The sequence below is a fragment of the Marmota marmota genome, unplaced genomic scaffold (genome assembly GCF_001458135.2).
Source record: "Marmota marmota marmota unplaced genomic scaffold, marMar, whole genome shotgun sequence".
NCBI lineage: Eukaryota > Metazoa > Chordata > Mammalia > Rodentia > Sciuridae > Marmota > Marmota marmota.
This window is the reverse complement of record NW_025999894.1, coordinates 1,881,422-1,902,877: the sequence shown is the minus strand read 5'-3', so window position 1 is coordinate 1,902,877 and position 21,456 is coordinate 1,881,422. Positions and strand designations below refer to the sequence as shown.

The 21,456-nt window shown below is 61.6% G+C and overlaps 2 protein-coding genes across 6 annotated transcripts in view; one reads left to right on the top strand and one right to left on the bottom strand.

The window, feature by feature from the left end:
- Srebf1 (sterol regulatory element binding transcription factor 1) overlaps nt 1-6,664 on the top strand; it is a 21,286-nt gene extending 14,622 nt beyond the window's left edge. For 3 of the 5 annotated variants that reach the window (XM_048796017.1, XM_015503469.2, XM_015503472.2), the window contains exons 5-19: nt 57-278; nt 824-938; nt 1,189-1,409; nt 1,621-1,822; nt 1,936-2,114; nt 2,336-2,597; nt 2,684-2,850; nt 3,052-3,220; nt 3,676-3,790; nt 4,080-4,189; nt 4,275-4,407; nt 4,605-4,770; nt 5,179-5,379; nt 5,481-5,589; nt 5,972-6,664. In XM_048796017.1, coding sequence (XP_048651974.1) covers nt 57-278; nt 824-938; nt 1,189-1,409; nt 1,621-1,822; nt 1,936-2,114; nt 2,336-2,597; nt 2,684-2,850; nt 3,052-3,220; nt 3,676-3,790; nt 4,080-4,189; nt 4,275-4,407; nt 4,605-4,770; nt 5,179-5,379; nt 5,481-5,589; nt 5,972-6,201 — 2,601 coding nt within the window. In that variant the 3' untranslated portion in view covers nt 6,202-6,664. Of the gene's footprint in view, nt 1-56; nt 279-823; nt 939-1,185; nt 1,410-1,620; nt 1,823-1,935; nt 2,115-2,335; nt 2,598-2,683; nt 2,851-3,051; nt 3,221-3,675; nt 3,791-4,079; nt 4,190-4,274; nt 4,408-4,604; nt 4,771-5,178; nt 5,380-5,480; nt 5,590-5,971 lie in introns of all 5 variants that reach the window. The other 2 variants (XM_015503470.2, XM_015503468.2) reach the window with 1 other exon arrangement.
- A 528-nt stretch (nt 6,665-7,192) lies between these two features.
- Nucleotides 7,193-21,456, bottom strand: part of Rai1 (retinoic acid induced 1) — an 18,867-nt gene continuing 4,603 nt past the window's right edge. The window contains 5 exon segments of the mRNA XM_048795264.1: nt 7,193-8,708; nt 9,203-9,252; nt 13,474-13,567; nt 17,221-18,963; nt 18,966-21,450. Of these exon segments, the coding sequence (XP_048651221.1) occupies nt 8,694-8,708; nt 9,203-9,252; nt 13,474-13,567; nt 17,221-18,963; nt 18,966-21,450 (4,387 nt within the window). The 3' untranslated portion in view covers nt 7,193-8,693.

The window sequence follows — 21,456 nt, the reverse complement described above, 5'->3', positions numbered from 1 at the left end:
GGGGGGGGGCCTGTGCACGTGCGTGTCCTCCTGGTAACCTGTGTCTGGCCTTGCAGACCCTGATGAGTGGTGGAACCATCCTGGCCACAGTCCCACTGGTTGTGGACACTGACAAGCTGCCCATTAACCGGCTGGCAGCCGGCAGCAAGGCTGCGGGCTCAGCCCAGAGCCGTGGCGAGAAGCGCACAGCCCACAATGCCATCGAGAAGCGCTACCGCTCTTCCATCAATGACAAGATAGTGGAACTCAAGGACCTGGTGGTGGGCCCCGAGGCAAAGGTGCGGGCAGAGCCTGCAGAGGTTCAGGCTGGGGCAACCAGAGCCCTGTCTACTGGTTACACTTTACCGAGGGCCTCTGAGATAAAGTGCGTGGGAGGGTATGCTCGGCCTGGTTGTGTAGCAGTGAACAAGAGGGACAGAAATCCTGCCCAAAGGAACTGACATTCTAATAGGGAGACAGACATTTACCAAAATAGGTAAGTCAGTGTTCAAGGACCCCACATGGTGCCAGGAAAGAAAATAGGGCAGGAAGAATATGGTAAGAATTGCAAATCTGAATTGGGTGATCAGAGAAGGCCTTGGTAAGGTGATACATGAGCAAAGACCTGCAGTATGTGTTTTAGATATTAATCCTTATTTCTGCCTGGGAGGTAGAGGGAGGTAGGTACTATCGGGGAATATTTGCACAGGAACATTTTAGGCAGAAGGAATAAGTGCAGAGGTCCTGAGGCAGCTGTGTGGCAAAGTAACTTTGTGCTCCCTTGCTAGGTTGCCCGCAACCAGACCTGACTAGCCAACTGTTTTCTCTCTCTTGCCCCCTAAAGCTGAATAAATCTGCTGTCTTGCGCAAGGCCATCGACTACATCCGCTTCTTACAACACAGCAACCAGAAACTCAAGCAGGAGAACCTAAGTCTGCGAACTGCTGCCCACAAGAGCAGTGAGTCCTGGCCTCCCCTCCCCTGCCTCTGGCCACACCCTGCCCAGGCTCTGGCCCTGCTTCCAGTAGGCCCTCCCCTCAGCCCTGGCCCCACTTTCAGTTCTGGCTGTGCAGTAACCAGCCCTGTCCCAGTTTCCCCATTCCTTAGAACCTGGGCCATACCCCACCCCCCCCTACCCCACCCTAGGGCCCTGAGCTCTGATGTGACGTATTTGGTGTTCACCCCAGCTCTGTTCTTTCTGGCCAGCAGAATCACTAAAGGATCTGGTGTCCACTTGCAGCAGTAAAGGAAACACAGATGTGCCCATGGAGGGTGTGAAGACTGAACTGGTGGACACACTGACCCCACCACCTTCAGATGCCAGCTCACCCTCCCAGAGCAGCCCCCTGTCCCTTGGCAGCCGGGGTAGTGGCAGTGGTAGCAGCAGCAGTGACTCGGAGCCTGACAGCCCAGTCTTTGAGGACAGCCAGGTTGGGTCCTGCAACACTGCCCCTTGTCCTCTCCCGGGGATCTCTTCTGAGTCCTAGGACTGGATCAGGGAGAGGCCCCTAAAGGAGCTGACCTGCCAGTTCATAGACAGAAAAACAGGCCCAGAGCCCTGCGGGGCCCCGACTCCTCCTGTAGCCCTGTGTTCCCCAGGGCTGTCCAGCTGCGTCCTCACCTCCTGCCCTCCACCTCCAGGTGAAGCCAGAACAGCTGTCATCTCCCCACAGCCTGGGCATGCTGGACCGCTCCCGCCTGGCCCTGTGCACACTTGTCTTCCTTTGTCTGTCCTGTAACCCCCTGGCCTCCCTGCTGGGTGGCTGGACGCTTCCTGGCCCCTCGGATACTGTGGGTATCCACCACAGTTCTGGGCGCAGCATGCTGGGCACCGAGGGCAGAGGTAGGACAGGCCAGCCCGGGGATATTTGGGAGGGACTTTTGGGTTGTAGACCCGTGGCTGTGGACTGGGGGCTCTGGATTCCCTGGGAGCCCAGCCCTTCCTTCTGTCCACAGATGGCCCTGACTGGGCCCAGTGGCTGCTGCCCCCTGTGGTCTGGCTGGTCAATGGGCTAGTGGTGCTGGCCTTCTTGGCATTTCTCTTTGTCTGTGGGGAGCCGGTGACACGGCCCCACTCTGGCCCTGCTGTGAACTTCTGGAGACATCGCAAGCAGGCTGACCTGGACCTGGCCCGGGTAAGGGACTAGCCGGGGAGAGAGTGGGCAGGGCAGCATCAGGGCCTGCAGGCTAGGAGGTGCTGAGCAAGCCCCTGGCTCCCTGCTTTCTGTGTGCACCATGAATCTGCCCCGTTCTTCACTCTTGCTCTCCTCCAGACTCTCACTGACTCCTGGGTCCTAGACAGAATGAGACCCTCGGAGGCCACATCATTTTTCACCCGGAAACTCCTTGTTCCCAGGGGGACTTCGCCCAGGCTGCTCAGCAGCTGTGGCTGGCCTTGCAGGCACTGGGCAGGCCCCTGCCCACCTCCCACCTGGACCTGGCCTGCAGCCTGCTCTGGAACCTCATTCGCCACCTGCTGCAGCGACTCTGGGTGGGCCGCTGGCTGGCCGGCCATGCTGGGGGCCTGAGAAGGGACTGTACCTTGAGGGCGGACGCTCGCACCAGCGCCCGAGATGCGGCCCTCGTCTACCATAAGCTGCACCAGCTGCACACCATGGGTATGACTGGGCGTGGAGCTGGGCAGAGGGGTGCCACCGTGCTGCCTCACGTGGCCTCCTGGCCTCATGCCCCACCTGCTTTCCAGGGAAGTACACGGGTGGGCACCTGGCTGCCACCAACCTGGCACTGAGTGCTCTGAACCTGGCAGAGTGTGCGGGGGATGCTGTGTCCATGGCAACGCTGGCGGAGATCTATGTGGCAGCTGCCCTGAGGGTCAAGACCAGTCTGCCCAGGGTCCTGCACTTTCTGACAGTGAGTGGGTGGTAGGCTGGTGGGGACGGGGCTGGGGGCTTGTCTTTGCAGCTCTTTCCCGTGGTTCCTGGGCATGGGGCTGCACAGAAGGTGGCAGCTGGTTACGAGGTGGGCTCTAGGCCCAGCTGGGATCTCAACAGGGGTCTGGGTTTGAGTCCCTGCCTGGCGCCAGTGTGACAGCCCAGCTCCCCTCCCCCACAGCGCTTCTTCCTGAGTAGCGCCCGCCAGGCCTGCCTGGCACAGAGTGGCTCAGTGCCTCTTGCCATGCAGTGGCTCTGCCACCCTGTGGGCCACCGTTTCTTCGTGGATGGGGACTGGGCCGTGCGCAGTGCCCCGCGGGAAAGCCTGTACAGCTTGGCCGGGAACCCAGGTGCTCTCTCACCCCTGCCCCTGTCCCTCATCCTGTGCCTTATCCCCCATTCCTGTCCCTCATTATCCCCTGCATCTCTGGATGTCCTCCCCCCAGATTACCCCCCGTGTGGGTTGTAACTGTAGGGCTGTGGGGACTCAAGGCCTGGCTGGTCCTCTGTTCCAGTTGAGGCTCTTCAGAAGCAACATATGGGTCAGAGGGATGACAGTTGATTTGAGAGGCGACCCCGGGCCACCTCATTGTGGAGTGAGGAAGTGAGACAGGGACGGGGTGGCGCCTTTGAAGCCAGTGTGCAGGGGCTAGGCCGTTTTCCACCTGCCTATGGTAAGGGCCGCTCCTAGGACCAAAGCTGGCACTTGCCATGGGAACGGGGTGGACCCCGCCCATTCAGGAAGAAGGCCTTGGTGGATGTAAAGTGGGGGGTGGGCTCCTCACTCACCCCCTCTTACCCACAGTGGACCCCCTGGCCCAGGTGACACAGCTTTTCCGTGAACATCTCCTGGAGCGTGCACTGAACTCTGTGGCCCAGCCCAGCCCCAACCCCAGCCCCGGGTCAGCTGATGGGGACAGGTAAGTGTCCCTGTGCCTCCAGATATCACCAACATGTAGTCCGGGAATGACCATGTCTAGGGATCTGTGTGGATTACCAGAGCTGGGACTATTGTTCACTTGCTGGGTGCCCCCCGAGCCTGTGTTGGTCCTGTGTTGGTCTCGTTTTCCCCACCAGCCAGGCAGAATGTGGCCCTTGGTAGAGCCATGGGGTCAGGCTGTCCCCAGGTAGGCATGTAGGACCAGCAGTCCCACAGGACTCCCAGGACCCCTGCCATCTGTTCTAACAGCCAGTCTTCTCCTGCCACAGGGAATTCTCAGATGCCCTCGGATACCTGCAGCTGCTGACCAGTTGTTCTGATGCTGCTGGGGCTCCTGCGTGCAGCTTCTCCATCAGCTCTAGCATGGCTGCCACCACCGGTGAGCCTGAGACCCCTGCCCCGGACTCCCTGCTCAGCCCAGACACTGTGGCTGAAGGTTCAGGGCACCCCTCCATCCTCTGCAGGCACAGACCCCGTGGCCAAGTGGTGGGGCTCACTGACGGCGGTGGTGATTCACTGGCTGCGGCGGGATGAGGAGGCAGCTGAGCGGCTCTACCCCTTGGTGGAGCATCTGCCCCGTGCCCTGCAGGAGACCGAGTATGTGCCAGGCCAGATTCTCCCTGCCCCGCACCCCCCCACACCCCCGCCTCCCTTCCTGGCCCCTCAGCACTGTACTTGCACCCGCCTTTGCTCTGTGTGGTCAGGGTCACCGTGCTTTCTTTCCCCTAAGTCCAGAGTCAGGGCAGATGGGTGGGCCTTCACTGACTGGCACTCTTCTGCTCTGGCCCCCACAGGAAACCCCTGCCCAAGGCGGCCCTGCACTCCTTCAAGGCTGCCCGGGCTGTGTTGGGTCGTGGAAAGGCAGAGTCTGGCCCAGCCAACCTGGCCATCTGTGAGAAGGCCAGCGGGTACCTGAGGGACAGCCTGGCCACCACACCAACTGGCAGCTCCATTGACAAGGTGAGGGGTGGGCTGGGGGCCTGCTGGTCTGGGTCACTGCCTTCTCCTCCCCAGTCATTTGGGGTTCGCCCAAGGAGCTCAGGATTGGGGGCCTTGGAGACTTTGCTTTGGGCTACAGTTTAAGTCTAGGGAAGAGTGACTCTCCCTGTCTGGGCTGAATCTCCATGCCCAGGAAGGGTGTGGGGCAGCCTGGCCGGGCTCCCTGGAGGGCTGCTCCTGGGGTGGGTGGTGACGTGGGGGCCTGGAGAGGCTGTGGCCCCGCATGCCTTGCTGCTGCATTGCGCGTGTATGGCGGGTGCAGTGCCTCAGCAGTGCAGCCCGGAGCTGGCCCCTGGTGCGCTGGCCCCAGCGTCCCTCCCAGAGCTGGAGCCCTCTCATGACCCTGCCTTCCCTACCTGCCACCCCCAGGCCATGCAGCTGCTCCTGTGTGACCTGCTCCTGGTGGTCCGCACTAGCTTGTGGAGGCAGCAGCAGCCCCCAACTTCAGCACAGGTGGCTCAGGGTGCTGGCAGCGGGCCCCAGGCCTCTGCCCTCGAGCTACGTGGCTTCCAAAGGGACCTGAGCGGCCTGAGGTGTCTGGCACAGAGCTTCCGTCCTGCCATGAGGAGGGTGAGTGCCTGTGGGCCCCCCACCTCACAGTGAGGACATGAAGCAACAGTTGCCAGGAGGGAGAGAGCAGGGACGAACTTCAACTCTCCTGCCCCTCCCAGGTGTTCTTACACGAGGCCACAGCCCGGCTGATGGCAGGGGCCAGCCCTACCCGAACACACCAACTCTTGGACCGCAGTCTGAGGAGGCGGGCAGGTCCTGGTGGCAAAGGTGAGGGTGGCTCACCTTACAGAGATGTGGGGGCCCTGGCTCAGCATGCAGCCCTCTCCACTACCCCTTTCCTCGCCCAGGTGGGAAGGGCTCAGATGGGGTGTGACGGATATTGGGGATGACTGCATGTGGGCGGGCGTGAGAGTGTGTGTGTGTGTGGGGGGTCTGAAATCCACTGGAGGTGACACCATTTGCGGTATACAATGCATTTGTGACTTTGAGTCTGTGTTCTACTGGGAAAGTAGTCAGGGGCTCCATATCTGTTCCTCTGACCGTGGGCAGAGGAGAACCTTCGTGACTTGTGGGGCTGGTCCTCGACCGCCCCGCCCACAGGGTGGAACAGTAAGATAGCCCCGCCCCTGATGCAGCCCTGTGTGTGCAGGCGCGGCGGGGGAGCTGGACCCGCGGCCCACGCGGCGGGAGCACGCAGAAGCTCTGCTACTGGCCTCCTGCTACCTGCCGCCCGGCTTCCTCTCGGCGCCCGGGCAGCGCGTGGGCATGCTGACCGAGGCGGCTCGCACGCTTGAGAAGCTGGGCGATCACCGGCTTCTGCACGACTGCCAGCAGATGCTCATGCGCCTGGGTGGTGGGACTACAGTTACCTCCAGCTAGACCTCCGGCGTGGCGTCCTCCACGGTCTCAGTGTCCCGGTCTCCACGGCTCACCCGCGGCTGCACCGTCCCTGAGGGGTGGGAGGCGGGAGGCGCAACCTACCACCCCAGCCCGCTCCTCAACTTGACAAGCGGCCGTCAGGATGGTGCTGACCTCTGGTGGCCGATCGGGGAATTACAGGAGCCGAACCGCCCGTGTTCCCCCCACCGCCCTTGCTCTGCAGGCACCTTAGTGGCTTTTTTCCTCGCTTTTCTAGAGGGAGGAGGGGGTACCTTTCTTTGAGCTGAGGGGGGCCCTTCCCCAAGGTGCCTCTTTCCCTTCTGGGGGAGACTTGTACATAGTGTAGATGGGTGGGCCCGGGTGGGCCAGCCTCCTTGCCTCGGAGGCTCATGAGCTACTTTTGCAAACTTTATTTTCGTAGGTTAAGTTTTGTACAGAGAATAAAAAATGACGTTATTTATAACCTTGGTTTTGTTCCTTTGGGGATGAATATGTGTGCTGGACATGCTGACCACACACCTTAGGGCCTTTTTCTTCAGCACCAATGCCAAGGTCTCCCATCCTCCACCCCTCATAGGACAGTATTTACCCCCTCCTGACCTTATGACCCCTAGCTGACCTATCCCACTGATCTTGGGCCAAATGTTCGTCTGTATTCGGTTAGGGCCTTGATGGTTTCAGTTGTCCCTGAAACTCCTGGCCCTGACTCGGTCTGGGGTGACTTGGAAAGACAGTGTCCTCCAGGGCCTGTTTGACAGGAGCTATAACTTGGGCCTCCCAGTATGTCTGGAGTGTCTCAGCTCCCTCACCTCCTCCTATCTGTCCTCGGAGAAACCCTGTATCAGTCAGAATCTGAGGTCACATAGGCAGGTGAGGCCATCTGAGGGTGTCTCCTGTTCTCCAGAAATGGGCTGAATCCCTGATCACCCCCGCACCTAAAGTCTGGTCCCGAATCCCAGCAGAATCTGGTCAGAATCCATGGGCTGCAGACTTCCAAAACAATCTTGTATCTTTATTGACTTTTTTTTTTTTTCTGAATGCAATGACTGTTTTTTTACTCTTAAGGAAAATAAACATCTTTTAGAAACAGCTCGATACACACAATCTTCAGTGTGAAGCAATATACTAATAAGAACACTAGTCGTCTTAACATTTACAGTCTTCATATATATTATATATATGTATACATATATATACACTATATAACGAGGCCAGATATAATACACACGTTTACCATTTTACAGTCATATGTACAGGAAGTTGCTAGGGCGGCCCCTGGCTGGGGCTGCGTCAGGCCTATTGAAGCGTGGACAGAGCTGAGGTGAGGACACGGACAGACAGGCGGACGGACTGGCAGGGACTGGCCCAAGCCGGTGGTGGCTGCGTGGGGAAGGGGCATCGCGATAGACTCCCCTCTCGGCAAGGGCCCGGCTGGGGCTCTGCTGCAGGGCGCACGACGCACGGCGGCGACACACAGGAGAAGCGAGCATGTTCCCAACATATATACATTCTATGTAACATATATATAGAGGGGTACACAGGTTTTGTACACGAATCTAGCGCTGTCCCTACTCCCGTACTGAGTGGGCGCTGTGGTCCCTGAAGACCGTGGTGGCGCACAGGGACAATCGCGCATCCGCCGGAGGTACGCTCATGCTCGGATCGGATCTCCTTTCTTGCTGCGTTCCTAGGCTGGGCTCCAAGGGTGGGGTGGAGGATTGGAAAGGGGACGAACAGAAGATGCCCCAGTCCCGCCCACACCCGGGGAGCCCACATCCCCTGAGCATAGGCCCCCGATTACCCCGGCTTGGCCGGAACCGCAGGGAAGCTTTGGCAAAGGGTGGGTGGGAAGGGGCGCTGGGACGCATTCCGACTGGTTGGTTTCGAAGCCCCTTGCCCCCTCCCCCGCTGGCCGGGCCCCCTCCAGAAAGGCTCCGGTTTCCCCTGCCTCGTCCATGGAGCTAGGAGCCGCCCTCGGCCCCTTGCAGGGTCGTCTGGATCTCCTCTCCCGACCCCAGGGCGCCCAGCTGCAGGCCACGACCGACCGACTGCGGTGACGGCAGCACCCACGAGGAATGTGTGCCACGTCGTCTTGGAACTTCCGGGAGGGGGAAGTGTCCCCAGCCCAAAGCCGTCTCCCACCCCCGCCAGAGGCTGGGTGGGCCGAGAAGTCTGGCCGCTCCGCGGGCTCCCTCTCCAAGCCTGGCCCCAGGGGTGTGGGCAAAAAAAAAACAAAAAACAAAAACAAAAAAAAAACGCCCTGTGCCGTCCGGTTCCGGGAGCAGGCGGCTCCGGAACAGGTTTTCTTCCCAACCCGGGGCCGCACGTCGGCGCCCTGGGCGGCCGGATCCAAGATCCGGGACGCGGATCAAGGATCGGCTCTGGACGCGCGCTGGGAGCAGCTCCAAGGCCCCAGGGCTGCGCAGGCTGCTTCTCTCCTTCGGAGGCGGGCGTCGGGCGGCTCCGGCGGCTTTTCCAGCCGTTGCGGTGGATTACAACGGCAGCCTCTGCAAAAGAAGAGCAGACGCCCGCCGTGCATTACTGTGGGCCGGGGAGAGGAGGAAGGGGCCGATTCCTTCCAAGCCGCAGGCCCCGCCCTCGGTGGGACCCCGCCCGCGCACCGGGTGGGCGCCCCTAGGGTCTCTTTCGGTGTCAGGGAGCGGGAGTCCCCCCTCTGGCTTTTCCTTTCTTCTGACCACCTTCACCTGAGTGCCCTCCGTCCAGTCCTGTGCCCTCTCTTTGCCCCCTATCTTGAGAGGGCTTTATGGCAGCTCCCCTAGGGATGTCCCTTACGGGCTCGCTTGGTGGACAAAGCGTGCTTTCGGAGTAGCCTATGCAGATCTGCCTCAAGGCCCGCAGGGGCCCTGGCGACAGGTGAGGGGAAGCTGAACTGGGTCCTGGCTGGACTTGGTGGGGGCTGGGTCTCCTGAGGGTCTGCAGGTCAGGGCGGGGGCTGGTAAAGGCCATCATTGATGGAGTGGGGCTCCTTGTGATCACCTACCTTATGTTTGGGACATTTCAAAGAAAAGTTCTCTTCGATGAATACACAACCTGTAACCAAAGAGAAGTTTTGGTGGTTAGACAGGGTGAGGTCTGCCAGGCCCCAGCTTGCAGGAGCTCTTTTCAAAGAGTGACCTAAGTCCTGCTTAAATCCTCCATAATCACAGTTCCACCACAGAACAGGCTGGGGGGGGGGGCCCTCTGCTCCTTCCTGCTTTGTTCTTTGTCCTCACCTCACCTGCTCCACCTGGAACTGTTTCCCCCCCATCCTGTTTCCGCATGGCTGGCTCCTTGACTAAAGCAGAACCAGCCCTCCGCAATCCCCTGAGATGTGTGCCCAGCCCCTAGAAGAGCCTAGGAAAGATTCAATCACTGATGGCTTCGGTGGTCACCTACAGCATGTCCGTCGTGGGGATGGTGAAGAGAGCATATATCAATACCCCCCCACACACACACGCACACACACACACACACACACACACACACACACACGGCACACAGTAGGTGCTCAAAATGCAGGGGCTTGTTCCCGTGGGAACAAGGGAAGATGAGAATGAGGTGCACATAGGATCCTGGTGAACACTCCAACCACAGACGAGCCAGAGGACAGCAGAGTTTGGCCAGTCCTTACGCCCAGCTCTGCCAGACTGTGCCTGTATCTCCACGAGTCCTCCGCTCCCTGCCTGCTGCCATCTATGGACACCCCGGCTTTTCCCTGAGCACCCCCACCTATCACCCCCCCGGGGTCCTGAGCTCATCTCTCCTCTCTCAGCCTCACTGGCCAGAGGGGCACCCTGCCCCAGCACAATCTTCCAGTTCACACTGGAGGGTGGCATCATCACAGGGTGGGGACCGGGAGGCAGGGCAGGAAGGGGACAGATCTGCAGCTCCAAAGCAGAACTGTAGGCCTTTTGAAGGCGTCTCCCCTGCCTTTCCCTGCCCAACCCCTGCCAGAAGCTATGAGGGCCCCTCACCCCCCACCTTTGAACTCCCTGTGAGATTCCATGATCTAGAGCCACAGCTGGGGCGACTCAGCAACTTTCCTTTTCTGGTTCTGGGACAAAGTGAGACATTCCATAGAGCGTGGGCTAGAAGTCCAGGCTCGCCTGCTGACCACATGGCAGCCCTCTGGGTCAGCTCTGGGTACATGGGCCAAGTGCCTGGGTCACCAGAAGCCAGGGGTAGGAGGCCACTTCTAAATCAGGGCTTTCAGCAACCCCAGCATCTCCCATGCCAGGTGTGGGAGGGGAGTGGTTGGGAAGGGCCAGGTATCGACATCGTGTCCCTCGCCTGGTGTCTTGGATCTGGATGACCAGGTGGCCCTGGGGCTGACTGAGATTTGGTGGGTTTGGACAGGACACCATGGTGCAGTGGCCTCTGCCTGTTCTTGGGAGTCAATACGGGTCTCCAGAGAGAGGATCCTTAATACGGACGGGAAGGGGGCAGGGTTAGTGGGCCAGGGCAGGAAGGCTGGGTGGCAGCTGGCACCCCGCAGTCTGAGAGCCTGACTGGAGAGCCCCTGCTGACCCCCCAGGTAGATTGCTCTTCTCAACCTGCTGCTGCCTGGTCACCACCAACAGCCCTCCCTGCTTCTTGGAGTCCAGTCCTTCCAAACCTTTTCTGGCTGCTGAGCCCGTTTCCCAGAGGTCCCCTCCTCCTCCTCTGCCAGGTCTTCATAGGTGGCATCTCCCCACACACTATGCCCTCCAGGGCTCTAATGAACCCCTACCTGCTCAGGTGGAGTCTCCATCCTGAGCCCAGCTGGGGGCTTTGCAAAAGTGACCTGTCCAAAGCAGAACTGCTCTGTATGGCTGCCAACACGACCTTGATCCCCCACTCTGTACCCAGGTCCTTTGCAGTCCGTGCCATGGAGAAGTGGCATGCCTGTCCCCACCCTCAGAATCTGGGTTGCACCTAGATTGCTTTGGCCAACAGAATACACTGAAGCCCAGAGCCCAGGCTGGGAGAGGCCGTGTGACCTCCAATCTTTCAGGCCCCTGCTGTCTTGGAGGACAAGACCACGTGCATCATGTGGAGCCTAAAAGGGCTGGGCCAGAAGCTGGGGCCTCCCTGGAGCATCCTGCCCCAGCAGAGCCTGCCAGTGTGAGTACCTACGTAGCAGTAATTAATACCTTCTCTCTTATGCTCATCCTGCTCAGACTGGTTTCTCCCTCCCCATGGGGAAGCTGGACATCAGGCCGACACCTCCCTCTCCCTCATCTCTCCCAAAGTCCTGTGGCTTCTGTGCCAACATAGCCTCTGAGCTAGATAGCTCTACTGTACCAGGCCACCCTCTCCTGCTTGGACTGTTGCAGTAGTTCATCAGCCAGCCCTGATCATCCTTTTTCCCCCAGACACTTCCCTGTCTCATTCTCTGTGGAGATTCCTGTCATTTGGGGACTCGGTTTCTAAGATTTCCTTTGAAACATATGTTCTCTGGCTCAAAGCCTGGTATAGGGAGTCCCACGGCTAACCAGCTACAGCCCACCTTTCCTGATGTTTTGAGGCCTGGCTCAAATATCACTTCCTCCTAGAAGTCTTCCTGGATTCCCTCCCAGCTCAGACAGGAAGAGCCTCTCCCACGTCCACTCTCTCTTCCTCATCTGGTCTCCATAACTGCCGGTAAAAACTATGGCTCTCCTCTCTGTCCTACTTCAAGGTCAGCCCCCTGGGGAGGCTGGACAGTTCTGGGGTAGGAGAAAGAGCACAGGATGTGGAGTGGGAAAGCCGGGCCATCACACGGGGCGTCTGACAGTGTCATGGTGTGGTGCCAGGAGTTAGACAGCTCATCTGGAGACGGTGCAGGGACCTGACGGGCAGAGGGTGCTCAACAGGTCACTACAGGGGGACCGGGCTCAGGGAGCCTACCCATGTGCCATGTGGCTGGGTAGCGTGGATGGAGTCCACGTTCAAATCTGGCTCCGAGTGAGAGGGTAGAGCCACCGAGAGCCCGCACCTGTGGCTCAGCTCTAGCAAGTCCCCTCCTGCTGGGCACCAGCCGCTCAGCCCCCTGCTGAAAAACTGTCACCAAAGTCCTGTGGGTGCTCCCTGGGGTGGGTTGGCTATAGGGCTGACACTGGTCAGGAACCCAGCAGGCAGGTGGGATACAGGCTGCGGTCACCTCTGCATGCGGTCAGGAGGAGGGGCACTGTGAGGATCTGCTGGGTGACATGAGCCCCTCCGGTGCCTGGGCTCTGCCCACGTCCAGACAGGGTCAGAGTCATTTCTCCCACTTCCAGGCCGGAGCTGGGAGGGATGCAAAGCGAGGGGACAGGGGTCACGGGCCCACCCTAGGGCTGAGGTCACATTTCCTGGACGGTGTTCAGTATTTCACTCTCCTTCAGACAGCTCTGGGACAAAGAGACTATTAAAATCTTCCTTTTACAGATGGGGCAACCGAATGCAGAGACATCTGTGAGCTGCCCAAGGCCACACCTTCAGCAATGCCATCTGGAATCCCAGAGACTTGGGAGGCTGAGGCAGGAGGATCACGGGCTACAGGCCAGCCTCAGCAACGTAGCTAGACCCATCTCAAAACAAACACACAAAAGCCCCAAACCAAACCAATTAATGCCTCCAGAGTTTGAATCCAGGCCAAAGTTGGTCTTAAGTACCCTTACAATATTGCTGTCCCCCGTGACGGGCATTACACAGTGAACAGCTGCTTTCTTCGGATGAAATAAGGGATCTTTCTGAGCCTCAGTTTCCCCATGTGGTGGACGAGGTCTGGAGTTCCCGGGTCTCTCTGGTCTATGCAATCTATCCCTGTGCGCCTGGCAACTGTAGGTGCTCAATAAATGCCCATGGAACAAGTGGATAAAAGTAGGGAATTGGGGTAGAGGCCACAGAGGAGGCTAGGCCTGCCTCAAAACCCCAATGTCTTCTTCAAACCTTCCATGGGGCTTCCCCATGGCCAACTAGAGGTCGCCTGGCCTCAGTGTGTTGGAACCCCCCGTCCTCAGCTCATCTTTCTTGTTGCAGGATGATCTTTCCGCGGCCCCAACGCATCTTTCTTTCTGAGATTCCCACGGTCCCTTGCAATGGTGGCTCCTCAAATAGCCCTCCTGACTCTAATCCATGCTTGTCTTTCCTCGTTGCTCCGGGCAGGCCACCATTGGTGCGTTGCCCAGTTGTGGTCTTTATCTCCTAGTCTAGGAAGGACTCTGTCTAGGAAGGATGAGGAGGTAAAGAATTGCTGGGGCAGGAGAAGAGGGGACCCAAGGGGTGCAAAGAGCCCGGGTTGGAGGCCCTGTTCCCACGGTTGGCTCTTACCCGCATCGCTGGCACACGGGTAATGGTAGGAGTGGACACATCCTTTGTAGGAGCACCCGATGGTGGCCCCGGCTTCTTGGCAGCTGGAACATGTCTAGAGAGAGAGAGAGAGAGAGAGAGAAGCCGTGAGTCCCGTGCTCCCCGGGCTGACCCCACGCAGCCCTCCCGCTTCCTCCAAAACCACCCTGGACCTCAGCACGAAGGAGGAGGCTCAGGTGGGGTGCAGATGCCCACACAGGCTGGTTCTCTGGCACCCTGGGCTGGCTTGCTGGGTAGGGACTTTCTTAGGCCTGTGAACTAGTCACCACTATGGCTGTGGGCACCAGCCAGCATTTGCCAAGTGCTTCCTGCAAGACCGGGCAGAGTGGGTCTTTGGCTGCTGGCTCCTAACAGCCCTTGAGGTGGGTGGCACTTATTAACTATACAGGTGGTGACACCAAAGTGTCCCTTGCACAGGCAAAAGCAAAAAGCATTGCTGTCCACGCTCTCTGGTGGCAGCAGGAGTACCAGTGGCAGGACCAGGCGGTCACCCTCCCTAGGACGGACGAGGCAGCAGAAATGGAGACAGCATGCCACCTTGAGATGCTGACTTCATGTACGCCTGGTGCCACCCAGCATGCGCCTGGTCCCTTACAGTTCTCAGAAGTGTCTTCTGCTGAGCTTGGGGGCTTGCCCTGCTTGGTGCAGCTGTCCTGTGGCCGGGAGAGGATGGTAACCCCCAAGGAAGACCCCGGAGGAATCAAGCCAAACCCCGAGGCCTGGGGAGGAAAGTGGCGGGTCCAAAGTCACCCACATTCCTGAATCAGCCATCGTCGTCCACGGGGTGGGGGGGGATTGAGGCGCAGAAGGAAAGCCGAGAGCACCGTGGGCCCCTCCCAGAGGCCCGGCCTGCTTCCCAGCAGGCCTGGCTGGAAGCCCGGTCCAGCTTCTCCAGGTTCCCTGGGTAACCTGCCTGGCAGCACACGCTTCCGACTGAGCCCTGAGCCCCGCAGCCCGGTTGGGACACAGGCTCAGTCACCACCCCAAGACCAGCCCAACCTCTTTCCTGTCTCATCCGGGATGGCTTCCTGTGGAACTGGGGCCCAGCACGAGTGGGGACCCCAGGCCAGATGGAGACTGTCATCCTCAGTGGTCCCTGGGCCACCGTGGGGTTCCTCGGGCTGATGGCTTCTCTCCACTGTGGTCCCCAGCAACCCTTGAGGCGGCCATTGGACCGGCCACTTTAGACACGAAGAAACAAGTCCAGGGTCCTGCTGAGGCCTCAGGTGCTTCTGACCCCAGCCACCCCCACAGGGGTGGCCCACGCCAGGCAACGTGGGCTCAGCCCTAGGACCCGCCTCTCTGCTCTGGCATGGCAGGGCCAGGCCTCATCTGGGTAGGGGATGGGGTCCATGATGGTGGGGGAGGAGTCAACCCGCAGCTCCACAGCTCTGTTCTCCAGGGAGCACAGGGGGCGTCCATGGACGGGCAGCTGTAACAGGTGGGCGGGGACTCGGCAGTGCTCTGGGGCTCCGAGGGCAGGTGGCTTCCTGCAGTTAGGAACTGGCCCTTGGCGAAGCTGTAATTTGCATCGGGACCAGTTTGATGCCCGTGGAACGTGATGGGAAGAAACAGTGGGCTGCGGTGACCCTGCTCATTTTTCTGGGGAGGGTGGTTGCCTGGGGACCATGCCTCATGGACATGGGCTGTGATGAGCCCTCTGAGGCTCTGCTGGCTGGACAGCATGTCCAGGGACCTCTGCAGCAGGGAGACACCTTGAGTGACCAGCAAATACCTATGGTGTGTGTGATTCTCATTCTGGCCTCCGGGGCCGCGGCTGCCAGGCTGGCCCTGGAACATGGGGTGGGGGGGACATGAGGATGGATTGGGTGGACTAGACCAGTCCAGCTGTGTGACAGTGGGGGACCTGACCCATGTCTGACACATGCGTCCCCCTCAGTGCAACGGGACCTTCTTTGTGTGCAGGTCAGTGAGCTGAGACACCAAAGGCACCAAAGGGAAGGGCCTGGGACAGGCGAGGGGCTTCACCCACTCTCTCAGGGACCCCTCCTCACCCAGGCCAGCCAGGGACATAGAGATAACCAGATCCCAGGCCTGGACCTCAGAAAGGCTTTGGACGTGAGCCTGGGGGCCGCACGGGAACACCAGCACTCCGGAGGCCAGTGTGGACGGGGTGGTTAGCAGGGCAGGGTGGCCGTCAGCTGGGGGGTGGCCATCCCAGGGCAGGGCTGTTGTTTTTTATTGATGGGTCAGAAATGACTTTATTTTTAGGTGGCTGCAGAGAAGCCAGGGATGAAAATGTCACTGAGAAGGGAAGAGAGAGGACCCAGGGCCCATGGCCTCGCCTGAGTGTGCAGGCGGGGGCCCTGGACAGCTGCATCCTGTCCGGGCCAGGCCTTCCTCAGTGGGGCGGACAGGACATCGGGGCACAGAGGTCGCCATCATCCCCATGGGCCGTGGGGGAGCCGGGAGCTGGGAAACAGGTATGAGCAGCATTTGCAGTGGCCTCCGGGGTCTGATGTGGCCAGACAGCGCCCCGGCCGGCTGTGGGTGCAGGGGAGTGCTAGGGAGAGCCAGCGGGGGGGGCAATAAGGTGGCAGGGTCACAGGGGAGCACAGATGGGGCGGGGCGAAGGCCACCAGGGTGGTCAGCTCTGCTGGGTCACCAAATCATTCAGATACAGGAAGCCCATGACTCACAGGCCTCTGGCACCACCTGCAGCAGGATGGCAGGTGTGGAGGAGGCGGGGCTAGGAGGGGTGTGTCCACGGGGACAGTCCGGGGCCTAAGGCAGAGCACTGGGAGTGTCATTCCCCAGGAGCCTGGCGGGGCAACCTGGGGCCTCGAGTGTGTGAGGGACAGGGGCCCAGTCTCCATGGAAGGCAGCCTCACCAGGGGGGGACCAGAGAGCACGCTCTTGGGCACTCACTGCAAAGAGCCCTGTGCCCCTGGCAGACGGGAGCCGAGGAGCAGCAGCTGGTGGCCTGCGGTACTGGAAGGTAGGGTCATCCTATCAGTGACAGACACAGAGCCCTCGAGGTGGGTTGGGTGCCACCCTAGTGGTGACAGGTGTTGACCCAGAACACCCCACGGCCACTCCCTCGGGCGGGCACAGGGCGCCCACCCCGAGGATGAGGGTGCCCCGGCAGAGGTCGCGTCCATGGGGAGAGCAGGCAGCTCCTCAGTCTTGGTTCACAGAGCTCAGTGACCACAGTCCCCTGGGGGGTGGGTTGTGAGGAGATGGTTAGAGGCTCCCAGGCCACCCTGTTTGCTCTGCTGGGCGAGGTGTCCCCAGGGCCACCTCCCAGAGGGGAAGAGCCCTGTGCGGGGTGCCAGGCTGAGCCCGGGGGCAGCTCCTCCTGCAAGCCCAGCTAGGTGACCTGGAGGAGCGACTTGTGTGGGCGGGGGGCGGGGACCCTGGCGTTTAATTCTGGGGCCTCCCGCCCTCGTGGGCACCTCGGTCAGCAGGGTGGGGACTGGAAGATGCCCGAGGAGAGGGCGCACTGCGGGGGTGCTGGCTGGGCAGACTGCAGGTAGGGCTGCGCGGGAGGCTTCCTGGGCAGTGGGTGAGTGCGTCCAGGTGTGCCCTGCGCCAGGGGTCTCGGGGTCTGTGGATAGTGCTGTGGCCGTGGGCCTTTTGAACCAAATGGCAGCCCTAGAGAGACAGGGGGCTCCCCAGCGGCTGCCTGCCCGCCTGCCTGTCCTTCCGAAACCCAAGCTGCCCACCCTGGCTGGGCTGGCCTCTTACCATGTCCACGGCCACCTTCATGGCCTCCTGCAGCCCAAAGAGCTTCCCGGCCACCAGGTAGACCCCGCCGGTCCACACGGCGCAGGCCTCGTGCACCCAGTGCTCCTGGGTGTCCCCGCCGGGCTCTGCAGGACCCTCTTTGCTGCACTCATGCTTGCGGCTCTTGTCGGCTGTGGCCACCTCCTCGCCCCCGTCCCCCCGACCATCACAGCAGTAGCAACTCTGCAGCCGCCGGGACAGGCCCCGGGCGCTGGTGCGCAGTGAGCCCTGCTTGGCCGGGTCCGCTGGGCCGTCAGGCCTGGGGGGCTTCCCGGCGGTGGTGGCGGCGGCAGCGGCGGCGGGAGCAGGGGCTGCACACTCGACTTTGAGTGTTCTCTCAAGGGGCAGCGAGGCCTCCTCACAGGTGCCTTCCGGCCGCACCTTCTCCTTGAGTTTTGGCTTCTTTTTGGGGAGGCAGTGTTCGGGGTAGTAGGGCCCACAGAGGTCCCCGAGGTCCTTGAAGTTGGCCGGGTTTTGGCAGAGGCAGCAGACAAGGCAAGAGGTACTCAGAGCCTTGGAAACCACAGGCCCCAGGTGCATTGTGGAGGAGAGGGGCAGTGAGGGCCGTGGCTGCAGGATGGAGCCCCCTGGGAGTGTGGTCAGGGAGGTCCCGGCCACATCCAAGGAGAAGGAGGAGGAAGATGAAGAGGAGGAGGTGGAGGAGGAAGGCTTCCTGTGGGGCTTGGGCTCATCCCCGGGGGAGTTGACAACAGTGCATACGGTGGTGAAGGCATCTCGCTTCTCCACCCGCACGAAGGGTGAGAAGGCTGGGGTCCTGCTGTCGGCCCTCAGCCTCTTGCAAGAGGAAATGTACTTGAGGCGGATTTCAGGCTCGGCGGGATCCAGGGGCAGCACCTGCTGCTGCCGTCTCCGCTTGGCACGCCCCTTACAGGGTGAAGCGTTGGTGTTCTTGGCCCGGCCCCGGGTGAGGCGCTTCCGCTTGGAATAGCTGCTGTAGTTGGCGTGGCCCGGCTGCTTCTGCGCCCTTGTCTGGGGCTGGCAGGGCCGGCCCTCAGGGGGCTGGGAGGCCAGACCCAGCTCCTCGGTCTTTGGCTTCTTGCCTCCTCCACCAGAGTTGTCCTCGCTGCCCACCTGCGTGCCGCTGGCCCTGTCTCGGGGATTGAGGAGCAGTGCCTGGCCAAGATAGGGCCGCTTCTCCAGGGGACCTTTGGAGAGCCCGAGGCCTCCAGCCCTGCCTTTCCGGCTCCTCTTCTTGGGTGCCAGCGTGGTCCCCCCAGGCTGCAGGGCCTCCGGGGACAGGAAGGCCTCAGTTTTGAAACAGTCGGTGGAGGACAGTTTCTTACTGTTCATGAGTTTACCTTTTAAGGACCTGTTGGTCGGATTTCTACACAACGGCTCCCCTCCCGAAGCCCCTGGGAACTTCTGTCCCGTGCCCACGCTGACCAGACCTTCTTCTGCCCCGGCCGGGCTGCCCCCAGCGCTCTTGAGCCCCCCGCGGTCCTTCTCGGGGAGGGCCGGGCTCAGGGGAGTCCCAGGGGGCGCCCCGGGCACTTTGCATGCGAACTTCTTGAGGCTGGGGGAGGTGATCTTCTGCACAATGGCCTCCAGCTTCAGGCCCCGGCCTTTCCTGGGGGGCAGCACCTTGGTCTTCACGGTCCCCTGGAAGGCAGCCCGTGAGGCGAGCTTCATGCAGGCCTCGGGGGCCTCGGGGGGCGGGGGCTTTGGTAGGGAGGGGCTCTCTTGGGAATGCTGGCCCCCCTGTGTGCANCCAGCTTGTCGGGGGGCGCGGGGGTGGTGGTCAGACCCGGGGGCCCGGGCGTGCGGGGCTCACTCAGGGCCGTGAGAGAGCGGGTGCACATTCTGGGGAGCCCTTCGGAGGGCCCCCTGCCTGGGGCCCCGGCCCCTTCCATCTGTCCCTGGGGGGGCCCGGTGCAGGACTCGGGGAGCAAGAGGTCTTTGGGTAACGCTGGTGCTCTGCACGGGGAGTCCTCAGCCTCGGGCAGCCCCCGGTGGACTCGCCGGCTCCGGAGGCTTTTGCCCCGTGGCACAGGCTCTTTCTTAGCAATGGGTGCCTCGGGCACGGCGGGCTTGTTGGGCTTCTGGGCCAGGGAGGCGTCCGAGGTGGTGGAATCCACGGGAGCCCGTTCCCCCTCGGGCCCTTCTTCGCCGGGCTTCATGTGGGACAGGGAGGACTCGAACCAGCTCTGGACCTTGGACTCGGCACCCACGGTGGGGCCCAGCAGGATGACAGACTCCCCGGATAGGTGGCACGGGGAACCCCAGCCGGCCTTGGAGTCCAGCACCTCCTCCGCCTCCTCCTTGGTGCAGAGGAGGGGGGCCTTGGGTGACAGCGGGTCCTGCATGCCGGGCCTCTGCTCCGGGCTGCCTAGCAGCTCGCACAGGGAGGAGTACTCCTCGGCCTCCAGGTCCTCCTTCCTGCCGGTGGGCGGCAGCAGGGGCAGGTCCCCAAAGTCGGCGGCCGAGCAGCAGTGCCGGCTGTCCTCCAGCCACCGGTCGGCCTTGCCCACGTCGGGGCACTGCAGCAGGCCGCTGGCCTCCTCCTTCACCCCACCCGCCTCCTCCTGTTTGAAGTCCCCGGGCAGCGCGGCCGCCTTCTCCCCGGGGGGCCCCTCCTCCTGGAAGCCCAGGCAGGCCGAGGCCTCGTGGGCGTCCCCTTTGCCCACGCCGCCGTCCGAGGCCTTCCCGCCCTGCTCCAAGCCCTTGGTGAGCTCGCCAGGGTGCAGTCCCCAGCGGGGACAGGCATCCCCCAGGTTCTCCTCTGGCCAGGCAAAGGGGTTGGCGCCATCTGCCGAGCTGGACGTGGTCGTGGTGTCCGGGAAGCAGTCGAAAGCCGCTGCGGTGGGGTCCGGGGCGGCGGCCCCAAGGGTGGGTTTGGCGCCAAAGGAGAGGGGACCAGAGGTCTTCTTGGGGTCAGGGGCGGCGAAGGCCACCGAAGGGTCTTCAAACAGCCCCGGGCTGAAGTCCTTGGCATTGCTACTCTTGTCCAGCTGCAAGGAATCAGGCAGGGCCTCGGGCTCCCCGGGCCGTGGCCAAGCATTCTTGGCCACAGGGTCGAGGCAGGTGCTGTGGTTCTCCAGAGAGAAGGGTGGCTTGCTGGCGTCCTTGGCCAGCCCCGGGGTCTCCGGCCAGGCCTTCTCGGCTTTCTCACCGATGGCTTCTTGCAGCCCCAGGATCTCAGAGGCCAGGTCCTCCTGAGCCAGGGCACTGAGCAGCAGCCGCGGGCAGTCCCGCTCGCCGGCCACGAACTTGGAGAAGCTGTCCAGCGGCAGACTGCTCTGCAGGCTCTGGAAGGAGTCGTCAGATTTGGTGGACATGTCGTCAGGGGAGGTCACAGAACAGGTGGACACGGATTCGGGCTTGGCCTTGGAGTTGCTGTTGACCCTCGCGGGGCTGCCGCGGGCCTGGCTGCAGTAGAGGAAGCCGCGCTCCAGCGGGTCCTCGGAGCCGCTCAGGTAGTCGGTCTCCTGTGGCTCTGCGTGGGTGGACTGCGGCGTGCTGCTCAGAGGCTCCGACAGGGGCGTCCCCGCTGGCTCCGCAGAGTACCCGCTGCCCTCGGGGCTGCAGTGCTGGCTCTTGTGCGGCTCCGGGGTCCTGGACACCAGGTTCTTGACCCCTTTCTTCTGCGGCACGGCGGCCTTGGACAGCAGAAGCTGCTGGACGGTGTTGGATATGTTCTCCACCTGGGAGGTCAGGGCCGTGAGGCTCTGCAGGCTGAGGTCTGACAGCAGGTTCTCCGGGATTTTGTCCTTCTGCAGGGGCTTGCAGTTGCTGGCCTGGGTGTCCACGGAGCTGGCGGCGTCTGTCGGGGAGGGATTGAGCAGGGGCATGAAGTGGCTGTGGTCGGTGATGCCCGCGGGGAAGGCCCCGGCGCTGAGTGGTTGCTGGTTGTAGGGGAAGTTCTCTAGGTTTGGCATGAGCGGGGACGGGGTGGAGCTGTAGGAAGGGGAGCGGCCCACCGAGCGGGCCGGGGAGTGGCTGGAGCTGGGGCTGAAGGTCTGGTAGTACTGCTCAGGGGTCCTGACGGCCGTGTCCGGCTGGCAGTAGCCCTGGCCTTGCTGTCCGTAGTGTTGGTATTTGGCGAGGTTTTGGTAATGGAGGGTCTCCTGGGCGTGGTGCCGGCTCTGAAGCGCTTGCTGCTGTGGCTGGTCGTAGCCGAGGCGGCCCGACGGGTAGGCGTGAAGGTTCTGGACCCGCTGTCCCGGGGCCAGGCTGGCG